General features: G+C 42.3%; 2 protein-coding genes across 3 annotated transcripts; one reads left to right on the forward strand and one right to left on the reverse strand.

Annotated features, from left to right (window-relative positions):
- Window positions 1–309: 309 nt before the first annotated feature.
- LOC115771087 lies at window positions 310–14,971 on the reverse strand. Of its 2 annotated transcripts, none has more exons than XM_030716641.1 (4): window positions 14,560–14,971; window positions 8,840–9,011; window positions 5,782–5,939; window positions 310–528 (listed from the first exon to the last, which is right to left on the reverse strand). In XM_030716641.1, the coding sequence occupies exons 2-4, from the start codon at window positions 8,997–8,999 to the stop codon at window positions 337–339; spliced, it is 510 nt and encodes a 169-aa protein (XP_030572501.1). In that variant the 5' UTR covers window positions 9,000–9,011; window positions 14,560–14,971; the 3' UTR covers window positions 310–336. The 2 variants fall into 2 exon arrangements, with proteins under 2 accessions (XP_030572501.1, XP_030572500.1); XM_030716640.1 differs by lacking the exon at window positions 14,560–14,971 and adding an exon at window positions 12,064–12,135.
- Window positions 14,972–15,029: 58 nt separating this feature from the next.
- LOC115771048 (myb-like protein Q) lies at window positions 15,030–23,549 on the forward strand. The gene is made up of 2 exons (XM_030716589.1): window positions 15,030–16,473; window positions 20,237–23,549. The coding sequence occupies exon 2, from the start codon at window positions 20,271–20,273 to the stop codon at window positions 22,812–22,814; it is 2,544 nt and encodes an 847-aa protein (XP_030572449.1). The 5' UTR covers window positions 15,030–16,473; window positions 20,237–20,270; the 3' UTR covers window positions 22,815–23,549.
- The last annotated feature ends 2,932 nt before the right edge of the window (window positions 23,550–26,481 follow it).

The following is a 26,481-nucleotide window of genomic DNA, read 5'->3' on the forward strand; positions in this document are numbered from 1 at the left end:
CACTTATTACAAACAGACCCGCAACTGTGGCATACCCCAGTTGTGTTCGCCGAGTGTAGGGTATAAAATGGCCGCCACAGAACTGTCGCTGTACTTGGCAGTAGCAGCTGGGAGTTCGATTATTTGTCTGTGCAACAGCGACAACGAGTTGACCAAGAGGCAAACCACAGCAACAACATTTAATGGTCACATTGCGGACACCCTCAACTCCGCTTCTGGTGATCAATAATTGTCTGTGGGCCATTGCCCGCCCCGACTGTGACTGTGACCGTGCACAACATTTTGATACACTCTGAACGATTTTAAATGCATTTATTTGCCACACGGCCGCGTTGCTCAAAATGGACAACATGCGTCCAATATTTGAGCCAACTCATGGCACTCGTCGAGTGCATTGCAGGTCAGCTGCCGGGCACGGCCAGATCGAGCCGTGGGCCAGCTCCGATAGACATCGACGGCGCTCAGACCGTAGCTATCCATTAGCCAGGCTTGCAATTGCAGCGGAAAGTTTTCAGGAACGGGCACATTCTGCAATAAAATGAATAAACGTTAAGAATGTTGCGCAAATTAAATAATCTGCGCATTCATTAAGATGACAGGCAACCGGTTTGTCAAGGAATTCGAGAGCTTGATGTTTTTTTCTTGTTTCGATCTTAAAAGGGCACAGAAATTAATTTCCGGTGCAACGCTGCGTATGGGCAATGTGTTATTTACCAACAATTTCAGGTGCAATTAATAAGGACACCTTCTGAAAAGGTAACTAAAAAGCGGAAAGTAGAAACCGGCGATAAAAATGCGCTAGTTCGGCACCTAATTAAAAGGGAAGCGAGCGAACGACAGCAGCTTAATTGAAAGCTGTTGCAAACAGTGTCAACGCATTTAAGCCATGTTTTATATTGTACATACAGTACATTCATATTTTAGTCGCAGCCAAACGAGGTGGGCTTTTTAAGTATTCCAAGCGTATACTTAACGCCTCGAGCTAACAAACATGAGGCTCTAGTCGGGCATTTACTCGAGAATGGACATTTTAGAAGCCAAAAATGAATCTGAATCTATTTTGAAAAGCTTGTTTAAGTTTAAACCACAATCGATTGCAAATAAGTTTCAAAAATAAAAAAATGTTTTCCCAAAATAAGTTCTTGCAAAGAAATATTCTAAAATATTTAATTTTCCAATTTGCATGGATCTTGTGAGCAGCATTAATCTAAAGGCTAAGCCATATCCTAAATTGTGCTCATTCTTCAAAATCGGACTATTTTCAAGGTTTATTTATATTTCTTATTCATATTTTTTATTATAAGTATTATAGAAAGAATCAACCTGCAAGCCAAACCATTTGACAAACTTGTTCATAAAAATCGCTTAACTTGTGGCAAATTTGTAAAACCCTGGAGTTTAGTAGGGGTATTCACGACAAACTGGGACGCTTTTGAGTCAAAATAATATGGCATATTTGACATCATTTAATCGCAAAAAAAAAAGCGTTAAGTTTGGGCAAAGCTTAAAGTTTGATAGTTGCATTTGCTGTGCCAAACTTCTTGAGCTGCACCTGGCCGGCTGAGAGAGTGTTGCACTTTCGCCGGCAGCACAATCACGGGAAGGTAGACGCGGCACTGTTTGCCGTAAGCTGGTGGTGGCTGGCGCGATGCGGGTCGACAAACTGCAGTCTATAAATTTGCAGGACAGAATTTAAGCGATTTCATATTAGATGCGTACAAAACTGTGCAGATTGGCCACACGGGAATCTGGAACGGATGCAGAGTGCAGTGGACAAGGACAGTTGGACAGTTTTGGCAAGCGACGCTGGCTGGCTAATTAAAATTGCCAATTAGACAGACAAACACTTGAGACTGGCGACCACACAAAGGACAACACGAGCAACAGACCCGATTTGGCTGCCTTTTGATTTGGCCAATTTGTTGCGGCAAGCGGCGCCAGCAGCAGCAGCAGCTTTGATGGGATTATGCGGCATACAAACAACACGAAAGTTAATTAAAAATACATAAAAAAAAAAGAAAAGAAATGCTTATCGCTCTAATGTCTGTCATAAAGCATAAAGAACGAGACTGTGTATGTGTGTGGGCGTGTCTGCTTAATTATGGGAAAAAACTGTCAGAGTGAGATTTTTGAGCATCGTTCGCTGAGTGCATGAAAAATGGCGACGTGAAAAATGTGATAATTATTGCAACAATTTTCAAGGCGACACAAGAGGCAGCACAAGCTATCTAAAATAACATAATTATTTATGACAGCGCACGACGAAGGCACAAGCTCCGAGGAAGCAAAGATGCCCGGGCTGGAAACTGAATGCGGCCGGGCGGAGCAGGAGGCAGGCAGGCAGGAAGAGCCTTGAAAAATTGTCGGCTTCTGTTGATGTCCCTTTACAATTTGTTAGCCAAGGCTGGCAAGGCATAAACAAGGCCAAATTATTGACTGCAAAAGCAAAAGTTGCCAAATCAGCAGCCGTGGGGGCAGGTGGCAGACGCCGCCGGCTCCAAATCCCAACAAAACACTTTTCAATTAAGCAGCTTGTCGGTGGGCGTTGCCCTGAAAGTCCAAAAGGCTTAATACACTGCCAGATCTAAGAGTTGCCACGACTGGCAGATGCCCTGCCAGCGCGTCCATATCCAGCGGGCAACTGTGAGGCGCATACAGTCCGCAAAATATGTTCAACAATTTGCTGGGTATGCAAAAATGTGTGGCACACGAAAAATGTCTGGCATTCTATTTTGGGGCAAGCATATTTACGTTGCATGTATTTGCTGCTAACGAGCTGAAGAATTATGACTCCATTAGAAGCACGCAGCGGGGGCGGGGGCGGGCCTCACGCCTGAAGCGGCTCAAGGACGCATAGTTAGCTTAAAGTTGGCGCCATTTCTTTCCCTTTTTTTTTTTTTTGCCTGTGCGACAAGCAGGAAATGCCGGCATTTTGTGCAGATTACGCTTTGATGAACTCGAAGAGGGCGCCGCTTTAGACACATCTCTCTCCAACCCGGCCATAACCATAAGCCCAGCAGCTGAATCCGAGCCAGCGCCAGGGCCGGGACCAGGGCGTAATGACAACGTCAACAAGATGCTGGCAAGATTGAATTTACCGAACAAACACTTTTCATTTGCAGTTGAATTAAGCAAAGTAATCCCTAGTGTATATTCTATTTTACTTCTTCTTTATTTTTTAAGTCAAGGACTTGGACGTGCCTGCAAACTAGCAACTTGGCAATTTGGCAAGCGCCAAGCCACATTAAAGACAACCAACAATGCAGCCGGAGCTCAAGAGTTTCAATGGAACCGTTTAATGCGGCTAGAGGAGCGCGCATTACGGCTTGAAAATGTTGAAAATAATAAAAAAATAAATTTAATATTAAATTCTCAAAAATTTTAAGCTTCTAATTTGTTGTCTAAATTAAAAACTTTAAATAAAGGACAAGCAAATTCCATAAAGTATATTTATTCTTGATCAGCATCAAAAGCCGAGCTGATCTAGCCATTTCCGTCTGTCTTTCCGTACGTCCGCCCGACTGTCCATTTGTAGCATGGATCTCAGAACCTATTAGACTTAGAGGCTTGAAATAACGTAGGTGCCCCTTGTGCCCTTACAGTAAGAGTTTTTTCGGATAATCGATAACTCGCCCCGTTTCAAAGTAATCGATAAAAATCCATATCGAAATCCTTGTTTTGGAGCAAATCTCTTAGGTTTTAAGAATATGTGAAACTTCTTTAGCACACAACTGCTGCAAATGTCATCGGTTAAGAGACACAGAAGCTATTAAAGATTATATTGAAAAGGCATAAGAATTTCAAGAATTTCTGTACACATGTGCAAAGGGGTAGGGTAGGACTGTTAGGAATGAGGCAGTGGGTCCGGTATTTGCATTTGGTGTAGTTCGAAGAATGTTCAGCGTATCCTTTAGACGCACATTTCCGACTAGAGTACTCTTTACTCATTTATTATAAAGGAGAATCACGCAGCCAAACACGACACGCGCTCATCTCCATTGGCCCAAACTCAAAGTTAAAATCCGGAACGCCGACGCTGCGTCAAGTGTCAAATATGAAAATTAAAAGTAAATAGCCAAATGTGTGCGCCACGGAGTGCATAAAATGGTCTCAAAGGCGCTTCCTTATCAATATGGAATATTTAATAGACCAGAGAAGCGTTGAAAACAAAAACTAACTAGCCAAGGCGAAGGCACTTGGGCAAGCTGTTGTTGTTGTTATGCAAAAATATTTGCATGAATTTGGACAATCTAAAAATTCAAAGCAGCTGTCCCGAGGACACGAGCACATGCCACCAAGCGATGTTGCAAGTGCAACAGCAGTAACAAGGCAAAGCAAAGCAAATCAAGGCAAAGGCAACAACAGTCCAGCCTTCAGCTCTCCAGCGACTTAAGCCAGCTGCGGTGGCAGGGATTGGCAACCGGGCAGCCCAGAGGCCACATTCGTACGCATCCATTTGTGCCGTCCATAATTAGAAACTTTCTGGGCACACGCCCACATGGAGAATTAGAGAAATTGCTGTCCATTGGCAAACAGTTGAGCTGATTGCACTTGGAGATTAAAATAGCTGGCAGCTATTACGCAATAAATAATTAATAACTCCGATTACTGTTATTGATAAAAACAAGATACCAGTTGATTTGTTTCTATAATAAAATCTAACTGAATTGTGTAATTTAATAGGCCATTTTTAATGCAGCTTAATTGCTGAAACTGTAAATAGAAGCTTGCCAAAAAATTATAATTAAATTATTTTTTACTGCAGCCTCACAATGAAATTATAGTTGTTTTTTTCATAGGCCAAAATGTAGGCAAAGCAATTAGGAATTTAAATGAATTTATGCATTAATTATATGCATACAACAATTTTAATTAACGAACACAATTTTGCCGCTGCGCAGCAAATTAGATCGAAACGTGCTTAAACGCCGCCTTTCTATGCGATTTTCATGAATTCAAATAAGCCTTAAGGGTTTTGAATTTTACAATAACAAGTGACGTTAACTATTTTTCTCTCTTTCTCTCTCTCGATATGGGCAATCTTATCTCTCTCTCTCTCTCTCTCACTTTTTCTCTCTCCCTCTACATTGCCAATCTTTTCTCTGTATCCCGTTCTCATTCTCTCTATCTCTTTCTTTCTATGATTTTTTTTCTCTCATACTCTCTGACGCTTGGCAATCTTAACATTACCTCTCCCGTTATCTCTTCTTATCTTTCCCTGTTTCTTTCTCTCTATCTCATTTTCTCTCTCCTTCAGCTCCCTTTTTTTTCTCTATCCTGTACCTGTTCTTGCTTTCGCTTCCTCTCGCTTTCCATTATCAAAGATCAGGAGACTCATATACTCCCTGTAATACTCGTTTTCTTGTTCTTTTTCTCTCTCTTTCTCTAGCTCTCTCTCGCTTTCTTCCCCCAATCACAAATATCAACCGATTCATATACTGCATATACCACAATATATAGTGCAACAGAAAAGCACCGCGTAAATTTCCCAACTCAAATATGGTGCTGTTCCACTGAATGCACTGAGCTCACGACCAACGACCAACTGGTCCTTTGGAAATGGAATTCTGGCTAGTGAAGCGTGTCCAGCACGTGGTCACGTGCTCGTGAACCCAGTGCACTGACAGACATCTGAGCCGGAAAAAAGTTTAAAATGCCTTAAAAGTGTGTGGCAGCAACAAGAAAAAAGCGCGTGATTTATGTTTTATTTTCTTTTTTCGGACAGAGCGACGCGAGGGTCGGGGTTTATCTGTGCTCGATATGGATTTAAGTGGCTCATACCTGAAATTCATTTGCCATTGCGGCCAGCCAGCCGGAGTCGATTTCCTGTTCTACAAGTAACTCCTGCTCGTGCTCCTGCTCCAACTCCAGCTCCAGCCAGGGGTAGTCACCAGAATTTATGGCCGTTGCTAATTGGTAGAGCAGAAAACTGCCGCGTGCTACGGCCGGGGCAAAAAAAAGGAAGAGGAGAAAAAGTGAACTTGGCTTTTAAGTGTCTGCTAAACAAGAAATTCAATTTCGATAAGTCTTAAATCTAAGCGCTGTCTGTGCCCAGCTCTTGGGCAGAGCTCGTTCAGACTGCGCCTTTATTTTATTTGAGTTTGAGTTTAACCAGCTGCTTTGTGTCTGTCAAATGCAATTGCTATAATAATGAGCAGCCAACTCTGTAGTCCGCAGGCTTATAGTGCGCTTTCAGGTGATTGCCAAATGAATCATTGATAAGCGTATCAAATTGCAGTCATTAGGCGACTTGCTCTGACTTTGATGGCCAAACAAAAGGCGAACTGGCATTGCCTTCCACTCGCATTAAACAACTATTGATGCCGAGCTGGCAATCAACGGAACGCTCCGGATATACGCCCTGTGATGGCATCAAGGAAGACAAAAAAAAAAACCGGGCAAAGCAAAAATAAACCCAGACAGGCAGTTCTCGTACTCTCATGGACACGGAAATCAAATTGTTTGATAATCCAAAGATACGCAAAAGAAAAGAAAAGGTAAATGAAAAATCAATTGCAATTGCCAAAGGATTTTCGTTATGGCCAAATCAAAAGGATAGTCAAGGATACGCAAAATTTAGTCCTATTTGCAGTTGATGAGAAGAAGGTAGGCTTTAAAAAACGATTGTTTTCCAAGCTTTTATACAAAAAAAAACTCGTAAGTATTTGCAATGTAAATTATTAAGTACTAGCGGGAATACCCCGACCTTGCCCGTGGAATGGGGTTTAACCGAGGTATGAGGTTGGGAAACTTTAACCTGTCTGCCTGGGACTTTTGGAAGTACCATAAAGTATATATATTCTTGATCAGCAATAATGGCCTTTTTATTTTCTTTGAGTACTTTCCAATCCTAAAACTAGTTGTCCAGCCCAGTCAATTAGGGCTGCATACATTGCTGCTTTTCCTCGCGTCTCCCTAATTGTTTTAAAGTAATCCCAATTAGTCTTCCTGCATTTTCCGCAATTCCACATTTTTACTTTCAAAGAATATGCCCATTTTTTCCCTACACTTTCTTTGGCATGAAGAGAAAACTACTTTTCCAGCCGAGTCCATTTGAGCTGCACGCATTTTCCGGCGCATTTATTCATAATTGGACATTAACAGCTTTTCCAATTGTCGACGCGCGCAGTTATTTGAATTATTTTTATACTTTTGTTGCAGTTGGAAAATCAGTTTTCAACTTGCAGCTCGTATTTTGCATACGACTCGTTGACGTTAATCATACGCCGTGTTCAACGCTTAAAAACTTTCGCAGGCGCCAAACCCCGCCCCCTCCTCTCCTCCCTCCTCTCTGTTTGTGTTTTTGCTGCCGCGCAATAAATCACATTCAAAGTTGAGAAGCGCCAAATAAATGAGACAACTGACCCAAAATGTCAGACAGCTGCGAAAGCGAAAACAAAAAGCGAACAACTTGCGAAAAGCCAAAGCGAAAGTTGTTGAGTCTCTGCTAGTTTATGTCCCCCTCTCCCTACCCCTCCCTCTCTCACTGTTGTTGTTGAAATGTTGCAGCATCACGTGACCACTTGAAATTTACATTTTCTTTTTGTGAATGGCAACTGGCTGGCATTTAGCCGAGCCAAGCCGAGCAGAGCATGTGCCACATGCCGCTGCCATATGCGCGCATAACTATGTTAAGTGTTATCAGCGACGCTTAATGATGCCAAGAATAAACTCGGACTCGCACTCTTGAGCCGCAGCAACAACAACAACAACAACAGCTGTAAACAAGCCCGCAACAGCAGCAACTGTGATGCGTGACAAATGAATGAGTGTGACATCAAAATGCTGCAACGGAAGCCGGGCAAAGGCAGCAGCTTTAAGCGGATGTGGGCGAGACAACAACAGCGACAACAACAACAACAACAGAGACAACAATAACAACAACAACAGCGAGGACAACAACAACAACAGCGAGGACAACAAGAGGCGGCAAGCGGATACAGCAATTGTCAAGTGCTGCTGGCAACCGCAGCGCATGAGACGAATGCTTAAAAATAGTTGAAAACGACGCACAATGCAAACGGCGATCTAAAGGAGCACAGTGAACACTAGCTAAGTCCGTCAGTCAACAACAATATTTCACAAACGATTACAGCTAAAGCAGCTACAATAATATAAGTGAAGCTCGTTAATGCTGAGATTGTTGAAGATGCTTTGAAAAACATTGAATTCATGAAAGAAGAATCGTTCTCCAATAAATTTATACTATATAGTAGTTCATAGCTGAGAAGATTTAATAATATATAGACGGCAAGCAAAGCTAAGCGCGTAAATGGCAAGTTTTGGTAAGGTATATATATTATATATATACTCTAGATCAGCATCAACAACCGACTATATAGCCAAGTCCGTCTATCCATCTGTCTATCTTAAAAGGTATTTCAAACTTTGGCATGCCGAAGATGCCCTTACTAACTCGCTTAATTAATAATATTTTCTTGAAGTTTACGCTCTTTTCTCAACTGTGTCAAGTTATCTGAAACATGTCAGCTGCCGTCACTTGTAGCCAGTCTTCACTGTGCCGAGCTCTCTGCTGCTCTGCAGCTCGCTCTCATGGAATGCGCGAGTGACACTTGAGTTATTTTTGGGGTTTTTCTCTATTTTTGTTCTTTGATAGCTGTGGCGACCCACAAAAACTAAACTGCTGCAACTAAATGCAGCGAACGAAAGACCAATTGCGCATTCGTTGACAATCCCCCCCCCCCCCCTCCCCCACCATCCTCCACTCACGCACCCCCCTTTTGCGGGCTAGCCAAGTGACGTGCCACGGTGCGTATGCGTGATAAACAAGCTTAATTACAACGCGCGCGCATAAAAAAAAGGAGAAGCAGGTGCTTACCTGCTGCCGGCACCAGGGCCAGCACACTTTGAGCCGGCAGCCCGGACTCCCTTCTGCCTGCTAATGAGGCACTCGAAGCGGCACCCGCGGCATTCGCTGTGGCAAAGAGTAGAGCTCCGAGCAGCAGCACAGAGCGCCACGTCCACAAGGTATTCGTCATGATAATGTCCAGCTGGAAAAAAAGCAGCACAGTTAAAAGAGTTCTTTCCGTTTCTTAATATAATAAAGTCCAGCTGCTGATGGGCTCCATTCAATTGGCTGGCGCATTAACAAACAATCCACATAATAAGAAACTTGGCATTGCCCCTTTCAGTGTGTATTGTGCTCTTGACACCTTAAAAAGAAGTCGCTTCACTTTTATTTTACATTGCTAGAACTGAGAAATGTCCTTATTTTTATATAAAGAAAGACTTGAACTTGGTTGCGCGGCTTTGGAAAATTTATCGAAAATTACAGTGGAAGTATCTATAAATTTAAATATTTTCAATCTGTATATGCTTTTACTTTAGCCAAATTATGTGTTATTATGGGCAAAATAAGCGATTTCGACAATCGAGATAAGCTATCGATAATTATCGATAAGAACAAATACGTCAACTTTCTTGCAGTAGCCAGAACCGTGGACATATAGATGCACATATCAAATCAGGTATAATTGATCAATAAATTATGAAAAAGCTAAGCTATCGATAATAATCGATAAGAACCAATGTTGTTTTCTCTAGCTACTATAGACATCAAGAGGTGCATCAAGAGGTCGATTCTCGGCATTTATCGATAACCAGTGGATTGGGTTCGCTATCGATAATTGTCGATAAGAATCTATCTCAAGCAGTTATAATCGTAAAGCCAACATTGAACATTTATCGATAACAATAAATCAAGGTCAGCTATCGATAATTAACGATGCACACAAAAAAGATAATTCTACGGATAGCGTTGCGAGAGCCCTATCATCAAGTAATTTGCCATTATCTGGAGTTCTACTAGAGTTAAAGCCTTCTTCCCGTTCGACTGGGTACTGAGTATATACATATAACAAAAACTTAGGCTCTTTCAGCCTTGATATATATCGAAAATTTGCATATTTGCAGCTATGACAACAGCATCCTTTGCCCCGAACAAACCATCTTGTTGCAGCAAATTTGTGCTCAGCACTTGTCTAGGGGCTTATTAACGCCTCGCTTCATCAGCTCTGCGTAGGAGCCATATTTTGCAGCCACAATGGAGGAGCACTTTTTGAAGATTTATGAGGCATTCAGCAGTTTGGAGGGTTGGAGTATTTGGCAGCAATTAAGCGGCTTAAGAGCAGCGCAAGAGTAAAACTTCAATTTCATTTGCAATTGCTACTCGCAAATGTCGAACATGCGGGGGGGGGGGGGGGGGGGGGGGGGGTCGGATGGGCTGGAGGGACACTGAAGTGGGCTGGGGCGGGCTGATGGGGGCGTGCCCGTGCTCTAGCTATGGCAAATTGCATTGTTCGCTCGCTTGCTCCTTTGTAATTTAATGAATAAACGAGCAATTCACTCGAAAATTTCATAAGAAAAAATACACACACACACACACACACACACACACACACACACACAAGAATAACAAAAGTGGGCTAGGTTGGGGCGGGGGCGAGGGCGTGGCATGCACGGCAGCTACGTTTAATGTGCACAACTAAAGTGCTCGCCTGTCGTTGACAACAAATGCAGACAGAAACAGTTCCAGCACCCTATCTACCCCGTCTACTCCGTCTACCCTCCTGTCACCCCCCCCCCCCCCCCCCAACCAATTGTCTGTCTGCTTCTGCTGTTTGCTGTCTCTGCGGCCTGGCAAACAAACAAGCAACAAGAAATTGTCGTTGTTGTTGCCAAGACGATAACGAGCTGAAGGCCCGAATAAGAGCAAGAGCAGATTTTCGAGGGCCAAAAGACAAAAGCGCAACGATTCCGCTCAACACTATTTTGATTGGGAATGCAAATGAGTTCTTCAAGCCGTATTCAATTCAATTCCACCTGCAACATTCAATTGCAGCCCGACAACAAACCCAATCGTAGCCCTAATGAAAACTTTTTGAGAACACGCAGATGAAAGCGTTTAGGAGGCGAAAAAGATTTTCCAATTTTTAAATCGATTTTATTTTTTGTTCTACCCTATGTCCGTTGAAAGGGGCTAAAAGGTTTGTGTTTGCAATGCTCTGTTGCACATCATCGAATCGCCCTTCTATGCGATTTTCATAAGTTCAGGTAATGCTTACATGATTTCGATACAATTTTCAGTTTTGATTAAAGTACAGACTATCTGTCCTTGTTAATGATCTCTTACTCATGTGAAATCACACTTTTATAACCTGACGCTTTCTCTTCTTCCTCTCTCTCTCGCGCTTTTCTATCTCCCTCTTTCTCTATCTCCCTGCTTTTCTATAGTTAGCACCGCGACCTCGATTTTGACAAAAAACGTGATGTAACCCCTTGCTGTTTTGGTCGATTTTGGTCAAAATTTAGATTTTCAATTTTTGAATGCCAATCGATAGTATTGATCCTTACGAGTCAAAAATGGTATATCATTCCAAAATCGGACATTATTTGGCCGAGATATTCAATAAAATCATCATAAAAGGTTGACTTTACAAACGTATCGATCTTTGTTCAACAACTTTTTTTAGGCCATCGATTTTTGATTTGTTTGAATGCAAATAGAAAGTAGGAATCCGTACGAATTGAAAAAGGTATAACATTCTAAGATCAGACAATATTAACCGAGATATTAAAAAAAAAACTATCACTATGCCCGCTCACATTGACTTTATAATCCTCACTGGAACTAGTTTTATCCCGCCTTTAATTAACGCCTTTCTCTGCGATTTTCATAAACTCAAGTAAGCTGTTATTTTTATTTTTAAGCTTGTGTGTAAACACGAATGTCCAAAACAAAGTACAGGGTATCACCCAGTCAAGCTGCCTCGAGCCTTGCACTGTTTGTGCTTCGCTCTTGTGAAGTACCTTTTGCAGTTGTTTTTATAGTTGTTGCCGCATGCAATCCCGCTATTAATGAACTGAAAGCTTAAGGACAGGTGTGTGTGCCATTTTTTTATTGTTGTTTCTTTTTTTGCAACATAAAATTTAATTTTACAGCTGGCTATCTCTTTATTAAGAGTTCATCACACAGACACAGGCACAAAGGCACACACACACACACACAGTCACACTCAAATTCGTATATATGGATGCACATACCGTTAAATGTAGCGTCAACTGCCGTTACTTTTAATTGTTAGTGCCCAAAATGCCGACGCTCGACTGAACGCAACGTTGAATGGCAGCAGAAATAAAAAAACAACATTCCCCATAACCAAAACGAAATAAAAGGAATATTAGTAATAAAAAAAAAATAATATACAATCAGAGCGGAAAAAAATCCATGGCATGTTGAACTTTGATTGAAATTCAAGAAATCAATGCAAGAGGCAATCGCGACGCAATATCAATTGCTTGTGGTAGTGCCACGCCTTCCCCCACGCCAACCCTCACCCCCGTTCAGCGCATCGGCGATGATATCAAATGATAACAAGCGACACTGATAACAACTCAATGTGCCGCCGGGGCAACAACAAATAACAAGTAAGAGGCTCTAGTCGTGAGCTCCCGACTAGGGGATACCCTGAACCCTCTTCTTCCAACATCAAATGCATATATATATATTCTATTTTAGAAGCTATATGTCCAGTTTGGTGACTCTTGCTCTTATTGTTTACCAAAAGTGCCCAAAAAACAGGATATCGATATCGATTTTTATCGATTGCTTGGAAACGGAGTATGTTATCGATTATCGGAAACAAACTCGATCTGCGCGGGAACTAGGAGCACCTACATCTTAAATTTCAAGTCTTTAGCTCTTATAGGTTCTGAGATCCTTGCGTTCCTACATGTGGACAGACGGACGGACGGACGGACAGACAGACGGACATGGCTAGATCGACTCGGCTTTTGATGCTGATCAAGAATAAATATACTTTATGGGGTCGGAGATGCTTCCTTCTGCCTGTTACATACATTTGGATTTAGCACAAATACAATATACCCTTATAGCCATTTTTAATGGGTTTCGGGTATAAAAACGCGCCAAATGAGATGTGCAGCTGGAAAAGCTTCTCGTGATAAGGTAGTTGGAAATTAATATGCGTTAAATGTGAAATGTTCCACTAATTTAATGGCACAACCAACCAAATAACCCAAGGCAGAATTGTTGTAGCTGTCTTTGGGGTAGTCACAAAATGGTTTTGTTAAAAAGTGTTATGCCTCAAAAGCTTGTCAAGAATTGCGACATTAAATGTTTAATAAATCCATCGAATGTCAAGTAAGCGTGCCTCAAAGCTGGCAAATCTGAGGTAAATTACAATCTTCTAAAGCCCCATATAAGGTATTTGATTTAAGCACTTTTCTGCACTTAAAATAAGATTTATTTTAACATGAATAGGGGAAAGTTGATTTAATGGAGCTTGAGGAAATAGAAAAAAAATAGTAGGAAATATATTGAATATTTTACTATAAAAAAACTGAAAACAAAAAAATAAATTATATCATTTTCTTAATTTTTTCTGTTTGTATATTTAAAGTGTTTATATACGAATTAGTGTGCTCTCGCTCTCTCTCTCTCTCTCTCTCATTCTCTATATCACTATCTCTCTCTCTCTTTTCCTTGTTCTCTTTCTATCTTCTCCTAGTTCCCTCTCTCCCTTGTTCTCTCTCTCTCCTCTCTCTCACTCTTTCTCTATCTATCTCTCTCTCTCTTTCTCTCTCTCTTTCTGTCTGTTGGTATCTCTTTCTCCCACCTCTCTCTCTCTCTCTCTCTCTGTATTGTATCTCTCTCTCTCACACTCTCTTACTAACTCCATCTTTCAACATCGCCTTTCTATGCGATTTTCATTAAAAAAACATGCAAAAATGTAATTGCAGTTCAATAAAAGGTTCGTGGATGTGTACAACACATTATTTAAATATTAACCGACACATCGATTAACTTAATTAATACAGCAAGTAGCGAAACTAGGCACAGATAAATATATGTTATATATGTATAGTTTGTGCGGACTTTTAATAGAGCCCTTCTTGAAGTTGTCCTTAGCCAACTTTGTTTACTTTTAGTTTGGTTAACTGCTTTCTTAACTTGCGCCCAGCAATTTATGCGTTTCATTTAATTAATTCAAAGCTGGCCACGTAGAAATATTATTTGTGAGCATGGTCCATGTCCATGCCCCAGTTAAATAGACAGGCCATCTGGCAAACGTGGTCACATTTTCAATTTGCTCGCTGGCAATTTCTTTGACTCGCTCTCGAAAACTCAAAACTAGAAATTGTTGTTATTGTTGGCTCTATTCCGGGGCAAGGGGCAGGGCGGGCAGGGGGCAAAGGGCGCAGAACTTAAATGTTGGTGCCGCAGGCGGCAATTTGCTTGCAATTGGCATTCAAATGTCTGTAAAACGAAATTTGTTGCTGCCAGAGATTTGTATCTAAGGAAACAATTTTAAACGGCGCACAAAAATGCCGGAAACCAGACACAAAATGTTAACGGAAAAGGAAACAGGCGTACGAGCACATGCACAGACACACACACACACATGCAAATTGTGTGCATGTGTGAGTGTGTGTTGATGCGTGCCATCGAATCTAAGCTTAAATAGAGATGCGCTTCAAATCTACACATGCATAAATATAGCTGTAAGCTGCACTTACCTATTTTGTTCTTAATATATTTGTATCATCCACTTTTGTCTTTCTTTTATTTATTATAAACACACTTGGCTCGCAAAACGAAACTCGAAGCCATTTATTTGATAATTCAACTGTTGAACGCACGCCGCACAGTTGCGCCACTGTTGAGCGCTGTGACGCATTTCGGAGACGCCATCTAGCGGGAACATTTGACAGCCTGCCGAATCAGCTCCGTGGCAAACCAGTTCCGTTCCACGCGCTTGACCAATTTTAGTGTATTCTTAGTCACTGCTGCTAAACCAGAAATCTAATAAGAAAAAAGTGAAAATAACAAAACAAATGCGATAAATTTTGTTGAAAAACGCAGCGATAACTATGCGCAGTTGAATGGCGCGTTAACAACAATTGAAAACGTGCCAGTTAAACGCAAAGTGCCCAATAATAACGACACTACAAAAATAAAATTAATATTACAAAAAAAAAAAAAAAACGCGACGACGAAGATGAACGAAGAAGAAGAAACGACAGCAGCAGCAGCAGTCGAATCGTTATGATAAGTTTGTGCGAGTGCGGTGCAACGAAAATAACATACATAATACGTGTGTGTACATAATACAAATGAAAGCGCCTGCCTTTGTGTGCGTGCGTGTGTGTACATATACGTGTACGTGTGCATGTGTGCTTTGGCCTGTTGTTGGTGAAAAACAAAAAACCAAATCGGAGCATTAGCTAAATGTACATACCTATGTACCCACATACATCAATTTATATCAACAAGGAAATGCAATACAATAACGGTCAAATATCGGCTTCGGGCACGGGCCGCCGCAACCAACCCCAACAAATCAGCCGCGTGCTGTAATCCCGCTAACCCAATCGGAAATGCTCGTGTATCCCAATTGGAAAACGCAGTCAAAACAACATACAAATACACAGCTATTTAAAGTGTCGTTGCTGCCTCTGCCACTGCCGCAGTCAACGTCCGTGTGAAAAGAGGTCAAAGGCGCAACAAAAGTTTTTCATTTCGTATTGGTAACGAAATACAAAAAAAAAAAAAAAGCAACCAAAAAATTGTGCCCAAGCAGCTGAGCGCAAAAAAAAACGTCGTAGTTGTGCGTTAAAACAATAAACGCGAGCAAAGCGCGCGCGTGTGTGTATGTGTGTGTGTGCGCGCGTGCGTGTGTGTAAGTGAGCAAACAACAACAATAACTTAGAGAAGAAGAAGCAGCAGCAGCACAAAAATCTTTTGCGCGCGGCCATTAACAAATTCCCAACTGGCGCGAACAACAACAACAACAACAGCAGCAGCAGCGCTCAAAACTGAAATTAGAAATCAATTTTCGTATTAAAAAAGAAACAAGCAGAACGCAAAATAAAATCTGGTTTTATCAGTCGCCACACAACAAAATATAAAACGGCTGACAAGTTTTTAGCGCGTACGCGGTAAAGAAGACGCAGTAAAAAAGAACCAAAAACAATAACAACAACAACAACAAGAAAAGCTACATACGAGCGAGCTCAGAACAAACAAAACAACAAAACGAAAAGCTTGACAGCAGCTGGGCGCTAACAAGTCGTAAAGCAACAACAAGAGAAAAAAGCGCCAAAAAAATATATATATATATGCACGTGCATATAGTATATACATATATTCAGCCATAACAGAGCCATCATAATTTAATGCACATATAAACGTACATATTTTAATTAAGTAACAACAAAGCCCAACGACAGCGCGAAATTATTCAACTTTTGTTTTTGCACAGCCAGTCCGGCCAATTAGAGGAGTTGCCAGTTAGTTGGCAAAGAGAGCGAGAGCGCGAGAGAGCGCCAAAAAAAACAAGAAGAAGAAGTGCGAGGAAGAGCGTGCGAGCAGCACGCTTGAGCGCGAGCGAGAACAACTGATTTTTTGTTGTCATAGCGCGCGCTTGACAAGTAAGTAAAAAAACAAGAAGAAGCAGCACTCTTGTCTACCCAACAGACCCCCCCCCCTCCCCCTCACTAACTAGTCATATACACCCCCCGCCCCTCCCCCGTCGTTGCAGCGCGTTCGTTCTGTTTTGCCAGCGCCGGCCGCTTCATTTGCAACAGTGTGGCAACTTTCGGACATGTGGGCCCCCATCTTCTCTCTGTCGTTGCCACCCCCTCGCTCTGCCCACCTCCCTCGCCCTTGCGCCGTAAACAAACAGTGCAAAATTATTCAAAAATTCCATGGCGCGCGCGCCGATAAAGCAGCTGATAAGAGCACCGAAAACACAACCCACCAAGGGCCAGGGCCCAAAAGCGTCGACAGCAGGGGGTGGGGGGGTAGCTCTTCCTGCTTCGTCTCTCCCAAGCTACCCCCCCCCCCCCCCTTCCCCCTGCTATCGACCCATGGGCCATGTGCGCGCCTAAGTAAATTTTTATCGTTTCGGTTATTAAAACATTATTAAATGTCATTATCGATTCGTGGGAATGTTTTTTTTTCGGCCCCGCCCCCTCGCCCCACTTGGTAACAGCAGGGAGATGGTGGGGAGGGGGTCAAGTGCTTATGGGCAGGAGCCGGGATATGAGCTGAATCGCAAATCAGTTAAAACCATTTCGGCGCATTGCTTTAAGCCATAATTGGTTCTGGCTCAGAGACACAGACTTCCGAGTTGGTTAGTCATCCGACCTGTTGACAATTAGCTGGAATTTGTTGCCGTCGATCGCTGCGGGAAATTGACTTTTGTTCAGCACCAGAAGCAAGAAAAAAACCCAATCCATAAATGCCATCCAAGCGTAAGGAAACTCTGCGGTTGCTCATTAATGATTTATGGGACATTTTAAGAAGGGGAAATTACTCGCATGAAACTTGGTAGAACTAACAAAAAATAGGTCGGTAAAAACAACTGGCTCGAAAGTTGATTAACTTAAAGTCCATAGGCAAATGCATATAGTACATATATATATATATAAATGAGTACACTCGGAAAATAAATCAAGTATTTTCTACTCAAATTAAGTACAAACGATCTCAAAATCTGGCCCATTTCGTTCGTACTTGGTTTGAGTACAAAGGTACTTGGTTCAAGTAGGTTTTTTAAATGACAAAATACTTGATTCGAGATCGTTTTGTGAGGTTTTAAGCACAAGCTGGATTACTTTAAGTGCACTTGCGACTTTTTTTAATCCTTTTCTCGGGTTATACTAAGAATAAGTTTGTATTCTGGTAAAAGATAGGTTTATGCATTTAACTAGTATATGGGTCTATAAACCCAAAAGATGTCTGAAGTAGGTTTTTCGTAGGTCCAGTATCTACTTAAAATAAGATTTTTTGGCACAAATGAAGAACTTATGTATATTCTTGGTAAAGTATTTGAAACTTTTTTTTAGGGTTTTTGACTTTTTCAGAACTTAGACAGAAATTTAGACATTTTTATACCCTATTGACAATGGGAAAAGGAGTATATTGGATTTGAGCAATGCCTGACAACCTTTTTTCGACTTGTTTCCATCCAAATCAAGAACAAATTCTTAAATATTATCAAAAATCAATTTCCTACAGCGTTCAAACTTATTTCCCAATGCTCAATTCTACTTTTCAGTGAAAGTAACATGTCGGAAGATCTTAAAATATTGTTTGCTACAAGAAATTGCCCGGCATTGCCCGGCTCAAATGAATAATGTAGCAAATTAAAGGGGTTTTGATGTTGTTTTGTTACGCAAGCGAAGTTCAGATTTTTATCAAGTCATCTAAATTTGCCCCAAGACATATCTATGTATAGAGAAAGTTCGAACCCCCGAACTTCGTGCTCAGCTCGCCGATTTAGTCAAGCAGTCGGGACAAGCTCTTCAAGCAATGAATAAGCATTATTTGAGAATATTTTTAACTGTATAGTCTATACTTAAGCCGCCCTCTATTTAACCTATATAATTGATTAATCAGCTGGCTAATTTTGTAGTTAGTCACGAGCACGATTCAAGATCTATGTCCAATCCGCAGATAAGAATTCATCCGACCACGCATGACTTCATGCCTCGATTGCTCTATCACCCAGATAAAGCCAGATTGTGTGTGTGCGTGTGTGTGTGCCACAAACTTGTCAACTCTTTTTGGTAAATCTTTTGTCAACCTCTTAACCAGCTCATCAAGTTGAGCAAAAAGTAACAAAAGCAAAAACGCAACCAAATTTAACTGAGGCTGCGAAACGGGTTTCTTTTGTGGCCAATCGATAGTATTGGAAGACCGAAACTAGATATCAAAAGGTTATAGGCTAGCCGTATGCCCTTCACGTGTTTCGGGGCCCTCGAAAACTTTGCCAACTGCGCCGAACCGAACGAATCAATTAATGCAAAATTATTTCGTTTGCTACGCAACGATTTCGATTTCCATTTGCGTATTGCAGCTGCAGGTCGTCGTAGCCCCGCCCCGCCTGGCACCCCTATATATATATAGTTTTTATTTTTTTCTGAGACGGTTCCAAAGAACCATAAACTTATTGTTTACTTTGCCGCGACTGGACTTTTTTTCCCGCCCTTTTTTTTTTAACATATATCGCACGCGTTATGCAATAAATCGCAGCGCGGAGAAATACTGAAGCCAAACGGAGCAGACCAGAGTGAGAAAGGGAGATTGTAGGGCGACACACAGCGAAAGAGAGGGAGCGAGAGAGAGAGAGAGAGAGAGAGAGTGCTAGATAGGTGGAGTACGAGGTTGCCGCTACGGCTATGTCTGATTTGTTAGGCCAACTATCTGCCTTATCAGCTGACAACATTGATAAAGCCAAGAGCAGACGAAAGCATTAGCAATACTCTAAAATGACAAAGGTATGCCTATTTTCTCATTAACTTTGCAACATATCAGAACTTTCTCAATAGCTATTTTGATTGGAGAAATAAAATGTGTCTTACTTTTTTTTCGATTAAATTAACACATTTAATATTAATAAATAAATAAAATAAAAAATGTGCGAAAAGCCAATGTACCTATTCAAGACTAGAAGATTATATTGAAAAATTTGTTCATTTTCAAGCCTTAAGAGAAACCTGGAAGTCCCTTTTATATTTTAGCTCAGTGTAAAAGCAAGTTCATATGTTATAAACTCAAGTCCAAGTCGAAAAATTGAATATTTTCTTAGAATTTTTTAATAACATGATTTGAATATCAAGCAAAAATATGATTGTAAGAATAAAATATTATGATTTCTTGTATAGTAGAATTTAGTAAAGTGTGTGACTTTAAGGTTATATAGGATTTATATATATTATATATAATTGACATAGTTTCTAAAAAGATAATAAACCATTTAGTTAAACTGCGATGCGCCATTATTTTCTATTAAAAGATTGCTGAGACAACTTAATAATACTGTGGATCTTACTTGAGTGCTTGAGAATCGCATAGAAGGGCGACACACCGAATACCTAATATAAATATATTTGGACAATATAAAATATATATAGTCTTCATATACAGATTCTAGTAAGTCAAGGTTTAGAAAGGGTATTTAAGTTGCGACTTGAGTTCGCATGAATTTGCCACCCTTTCAAGGTAGTTTATGTGGGAGAGAGAGAGAGAAACTTGAATCGATGCGTCCGATAATTTGGCGTAGCACAGAGCAAAACAGAACGAACGCGGCAGGAATTGAAATCTCATGTCTTTTAACAGCCGAACAAAGCCGGAAGGGCCATCTATATGTGTTTTTTTTTTTTGTAAAATAACTAACTATATTCGCAGACTGATCAGGATACGCACACAGAGGACTGCAGCCATGGCCAATCCGCGCAAGTTCAGCGAGAAGATTGCGCTGCAGAAGCAGAAGCAGGCGGAGGGCACAGCCGAGTTCGAGCGCATCATGAAGGAGGTGTATGCCACCAAAATGGACGAGACGCAGGCGAATCAAAAGATATTGGACATTGCCGCGCCAGCTGCGGCTGCGGGCGTGGGCGTGGGCGCGGGCAATGGCACGGGTGGCGGCAGCGGCAATGGCAGCGGTGCCAGCGGCGGCGCCTCACCGGATGGACTGGGCGGTGGTGGAGGCGGGGGCGGGGGCGGCTCACCTACAGCGTATCGGGAGTCGCGCGGACGCAGCATGGGCGGCGGGCCCTTGCGGCGGCAATCGGAGCGCAAACAGGATCGTTCGCCCTACGGCAGCAGCTCAACGGGCGCCGGCGGTCTGATCAATGCGATGGGCCTGCCCAACAGCAGCAGCACAAGTGGCAGCGGCAGCAATAACAACAACAACAACAACAACAACAATGGCACACAACAGAACCTGTACTTGAGTCCGCCAATGGACACGAATTGGCGCCGTTCCAACTCGGACTCGGCGCTGCACCAGAGCGCGGTGGCCGCGGAAGGTGGCTTTGCCACAGACATGAACTCGCTGCACGCCAACTATCCACAGCTGCAACAGCAGCAGCAACAGCAGCAGCAGCAACAGTCGCCGCACAGTCAACGATCTCACTCGCCGCATCAGATTGGACGCAGTTTTAGTCCGCAGGCGCAAAGGAGAAAGTCGCCGCTGCTGCCGCATCAGCTGCAGCTGCAGCAGCTGCAACAGCATCAGCACAACATGCAGCAGCAGCTGCACATACACCAACAGCAACAGCCACAAGCACAACAGCAGCAGCAGCTGCAACAGCAGCAGCAGCAACAGCAGCAGCAGCAGCTGCATCCGTCGCAGCAGCAGCAACAACAACCAACGCCATACAACAATGCCAAATTCGTGAACTCGTTCTTCAGGCCGCTGCAGGATCAGGCCAGCTATGCCAATACCGGCTCCCTGCCCAATCTCACCGCACTGCAGCACTATGCAACACCCCAACAGCAGCAGCAGCAACAGTCACAGCAGCAACAGTCACAGCAGCAGCAGCAGCAACAGTTGCTGCAGCAGACGCTGTCGCCGGTCATGTCGCCGCACAATCAACGACGCGACCGGGATCAGTCGCCCAGTCCGTTTAGTCCGGGCGGCGGCGGTGGTCCGCCGTCGCCGTACCATCAGCAACAGCACTCGCCAACGTCCGCCGGCGCCGGCAGCACGCCCGTCCAGCCGCCGAGCAGCTCGCCGCACTTATCGTTCAGTCCGCTGCCAACGTTGGGCGCCAACAATGGCAGCAGCTCCGCGTCAATTGTGTCCGGCAATCTGACCGATTATCGCCAGCCAGCCAATCCGTCTAGTCCGCGCTCCTCACCCGGCCTGCTTAGCAGCGTCTCCGGCAGCGAACTGCACACCAGCGCACCGGCCAGTCCCATCCGCATCCAACAGCAGCAGCAGCAGCAGCCACAGCAAACGCAGCAGCAGCAACTCTCGGGCGCCTTTGACGCCGCCTACAACAGTCTGAATCCCTCGTTTCACAATCACTTTGAGAACTTTTCGCTGGGCGACAGCAACTCGTCGCCGGAGCAGCAGAGTTTTGCCAACAACTTTGTTGCGCTCGACTTTGACGATATGGCGGCGCCCAACGGCAGCAATGGACCCTATCATAATCAGGAACAAGCACAAAACAAGCTCTTGGACTTTAGCGAGCTGAGCGCCAGTCCCGAGGCCAGCGCCAACAACAACAACCTCAGACGCATCAATAACCAACAGCAGCAGCAACAGCAGCAACAACAGCAACAACAGCAGCAGCAACAGCAGCGGCAGCAACTGCTCAACAACAACAGCAATGGTGGGGGCACGGCAGCAACGCACAATGGCGGACCCAGCCTGAACGGGCCGGAGAGTCAGCATCAGCAGCACCACAACAACAATAGCAGCAATGGCGGGGGCGTGGCTGAGCCGCTGGTCGCCTCGCCGGTGCCCTCGCCGCTGGGCTGTCCCAGCTCGCCGCTGCCCATACCCATGTCGGCGCAGGCATCACCGCAGCAGCAGCAGCAGCAGCAGCAGCAACTGTCGCTGTCGCTGCACCACTCGCCGCACCACTCACCGATGCACTCGCCGCACCACTCGAACTCGCCGCTGTCGAGCAGCTCGCCCGTGAGCAACGCCTGCAACTCCAACATGATCATGAATCATCATCAACCTCAAACGCACCACCATCATCATCAGCCTCAACACCACCAACAGCAGCAGCAGCACCACCAGCAGCAGCACCATCAGTCGCATAACCACACGCCCACCACAGCCAATATACCCGCTATTATATTTAGCGATTACTCCTCGAATACGGACTTCAATCGGGAGATTTTCGATACGCTGGATCTAGACTTGGGGCAAATGGATGTGGCGGGACTGCAGATGCTGTCGGATCAGAGCCCGATCATGATTGCCGATCCGAGCATCGAGGATAGCTTTCGTCGCGACCTCAACTGATACTATGAGGAGGCTGTTGCGGCCATCGAGAGCGGCGTGCTGCTCGAGGACACCTACGAGGCGCTGCTGGATGCCGGCATTGCCATGCCACTGCCGTCCTCCAGTCCCGCCGGCAGCTGCCCGGATGTCCAGCAGCAGGCGGCGGCAGCAGCCGCAGCAGCAGCAGCAGCAGCAGCTAGCGAAAAGGACAAGAAGGACTTGGAGGTGGTTGAGCTACTTGTGCCGGGTGTCATAGATGATCTTGTCGACTCCGCCGACTTGGATGAGGAAGTGCGCAAGTTTTTCTTCTAAGTCAAGCCAACCTAACGATGACGGTACACACAAACACATACACACATCCTAGATGTAAGCGTTGTTATGCCCATACTAGTCCTTGTACTCTCGTCCCCGCAATCCTTGTCCTACTCGTCCTCATCCCCAGCTCCCCTGCTCCCTGTCATTCGTTGTGCTTTGTGTAGCTAGCTTGTAAAACTTAGCCGTTAAGTCTACTTGAGAGTCAAACCACAAAAAAAAAAAGAAAAAAATAATATAAATAATTATAATAATACCATATCTACCCTCCAATGCGCTCCCTCCCGGCACCCCTCCAAGCAGAACCCGTTAACATATGTTATATATTTAACAGCGAGTCTCAGATTTTACTTAACTACGCACATAAGTCACGAAAATACCTACTACTACTTACTAAATATATATATATATATGTATGCAAATATATATATAAAAATTGTAACGCTACTTTCTGTATATAACAACAATATATACATGCACATGTATATGTATTTATTTATATAATGGAAAAGGATTAAAACCAAAAAGTGTCTTAGACCTACGACCAAATTATTGTACACGTTCTATAAAGCAAAAAACAAAAACCACGATAACAAATAAACACAAAAGAAATTCCTGTAAAATAAAGCTACAATTTACCAACTATTTATAACAGATAATAATGCTATCAGAGCCCACACATAGCTAACGGATATATCCAAAATTACCCTTACGTGCCGTCGAAGCAATTACTAGTATTTAAGACCGCGGACCGTTAAAGTTATCGATAACCCGATACCGTTACCGTTACCGTTACCGATACCGAGCCTTCCAGTGCTGTAAAATACCTTGATCTATGTTAAATTCAAACTGTTTCTAGACCTTTTCGAATACCATAATTGCCAGAAAAGAAAGAAAAATAAAATATCTAACGATAAATTATGAGCCACAACTCTCTATAAGATGCAGTATCACAAATATATAGCTAAATCTATAGTTTATATACTTACTATACACATTTGGCCAGCTAACACGAGGCGATCAGGTTGTTATAGCTCCGTTGCCGAGACGATCCCGAGCATCCTGCAACACGAAAAACGCGCTCCACAGACGACAAACTTAACGAAAACTGAAAGAATAAACAAACAAAAAGCAGAAAACAAATAAATCAAAAAACGAACTACTCAAAATTTTTTACAAAACCTTAAAGCTAAATATACACATACATAGTTAGGAGGCAATGAAAAATGTAACACAAATTCGTAACGAATTCTTTAATAATAATATATTAAACCACACACACACACACACACAATGTAACTAAACGCATCAAATTTTTCGCAACAAAAATTTTAAATACAATATTTTTTTTCAATTCCAATCCAAGATTAATAATCATAAATATATAGCAGAGTCGAAAATTTATAAAGCGAATACAAATTTTTATGAAACGATAACAAAATGAAAGCGCATGCAAACACAGGCTTTAAAAGTGCAAAAGTTTTATTAATTGAGTACCAGAACTTATATACATAATATTGTTAATTATATAGTAACGAGAATATTGCAGAATCAAATATACATTATTTTCCGTTTTTTTAAATGTCAATGTAAAACTCTAGTTATTAACTACATAAGTAAACAATTTAAATCCCTAAAATATGCGAAGAAAAACAAAAACAAAAATAAAAATACTTATTATTAATAATAATAATAATAATACTTGTGAACGTTGTTAAGAGAAAACAGGCGCATTGAATTAAGGAAAACAAATGAATGAAAAAAAAAATGGAAAACAAAACAAAAACAAAAAACTGCAGCAAAACCTTTTGTTGTTTTATTTGTTTGCTGTGTTGTGTTTGTTTTTGTTTTTGTTTATTATTCATTTATTTAATTATTTGAAATGCGCGCGAGCGCGCGCGCTCGTTCGAAATGAACCGAAAATATGTATGTATATGTATATTATACATAAAATACTATTAAAATACAGCTAAGTAATTGTGTATGTAATATATATGATTACGCAACTTTTTAAATTACGAAAACAAAATCCAAACAACAGGCATAAGAGTATATTCAATGTAATAACACAGTTATTTGTTTCAAATAAATCTTAAATTTAATTTTAAATCCATTTCTCACCACATGTTGAATTGAACTGAATGCAACACTTGTATATTCACCACAGCATTCTACGTGCGCATCGCCGCGAATTATTTGAAATTATGAAATATGCAAATAATTGCACGTATAATTGTTGTACCCATGAGAATTAACTTATAAAAACAAAACAACCACATTTTTTTCTTGTTTGCACAAAATACAAAAGCACACACATTGGCTGCAGATTACAATTAGCTGCAACTGCTGTTGTTTTTGTTATTGTTCTTGTTGTTGTTGTTGTTGCAGCTGCTGCTGTTGTTGTTGTTGGTGTGCTGCTTTGTAAATAAACGCGACGCAGTTTCTGGTCCGCGCTAAATTTAATAGCCAAAGTTCAATGTGGCCACACTTAGTCCTATTTTACTTTTACCTTTCGGTACAAGAGAGACAGAGAGACACATGCATACATGTATGTGTCGCACATGCACACACACACACACGCATATGCATGCATATGTATTTCAGCATGTGTTTTGTGCACAAGTCATAAATGTTGAGACAAGCTTAGCTTATAAATAAAACATGAAATTATAGTATAACTCCAAGCGTCGACATTTGAATACCCTTGCCAGCCAAGAAACCAAAGGTGGCAATATGTACTATAATGTGCTACGTACATCAAGAAAAATGAAATTGGCCAACTTATTATTTTAACCTTACCTACCATAAATCGAACTAACATTCTCTATAATGCGACACTTGATAAATGCGTTACATAGCTGCTAACAAAAGTTGAATACCCTATACTGGCTAATGCTTAAAGCGCAAATCGCAATTAACAAATCAAGCTTTTGATTTTTATAACACTGCTCGCGTTGACTTTGCTGATACTGTTAACGGTAAAAGGGCAAGTCGCACAAAAGAGAGTAGGTGGTGGGAAAGAGAGAGCGAGAGGGAGAGCGATTGGCATAATCTCTTCCTCTCTGTTTCCCTGCCGCTCGGTGCTTAGTGCTTCCTCGTGTTATTTCTTAATGAAGCGCCAAAATCAAATCTAATTGCCGCGCTAATGGAAGCTATGACGCTTCGACTATAGCGTCATTATTGTTATCGCTTGGCCCGCTCCCGCACTCAGTGCTCTGGCGACCGGTTCTTAACACTAAAGGCGCAAATGTTATCAGCAAACACGAGAGAAATAGGCAAAAAGAACAAAAATACAAATAAAACAGCAACTGTTTAGCAATCTAGGGGGCGCCTTAAACGACATTCCAAGACGCTGCCAGCGGCCATGCTGCTAACT

Source organism: Drosophila novamexicana, unplaced genomic scaffold (genome assembly GCF_003285875.2).
Source record: "Drosophila novamexicana strain 15010-1031.04,08,12 unplaced genomic scaffold, DnovRS2.1 tig00000024-arrow-pilon, whole genome shotgun sequence".
In the NCBI taxonomy this organism is placed as follows: Eukaryota; Metazoa; Arthropoda; class Insecta; order Diptera; family Drosophilidae; genus Drosophila; species Drosophila novamexicana.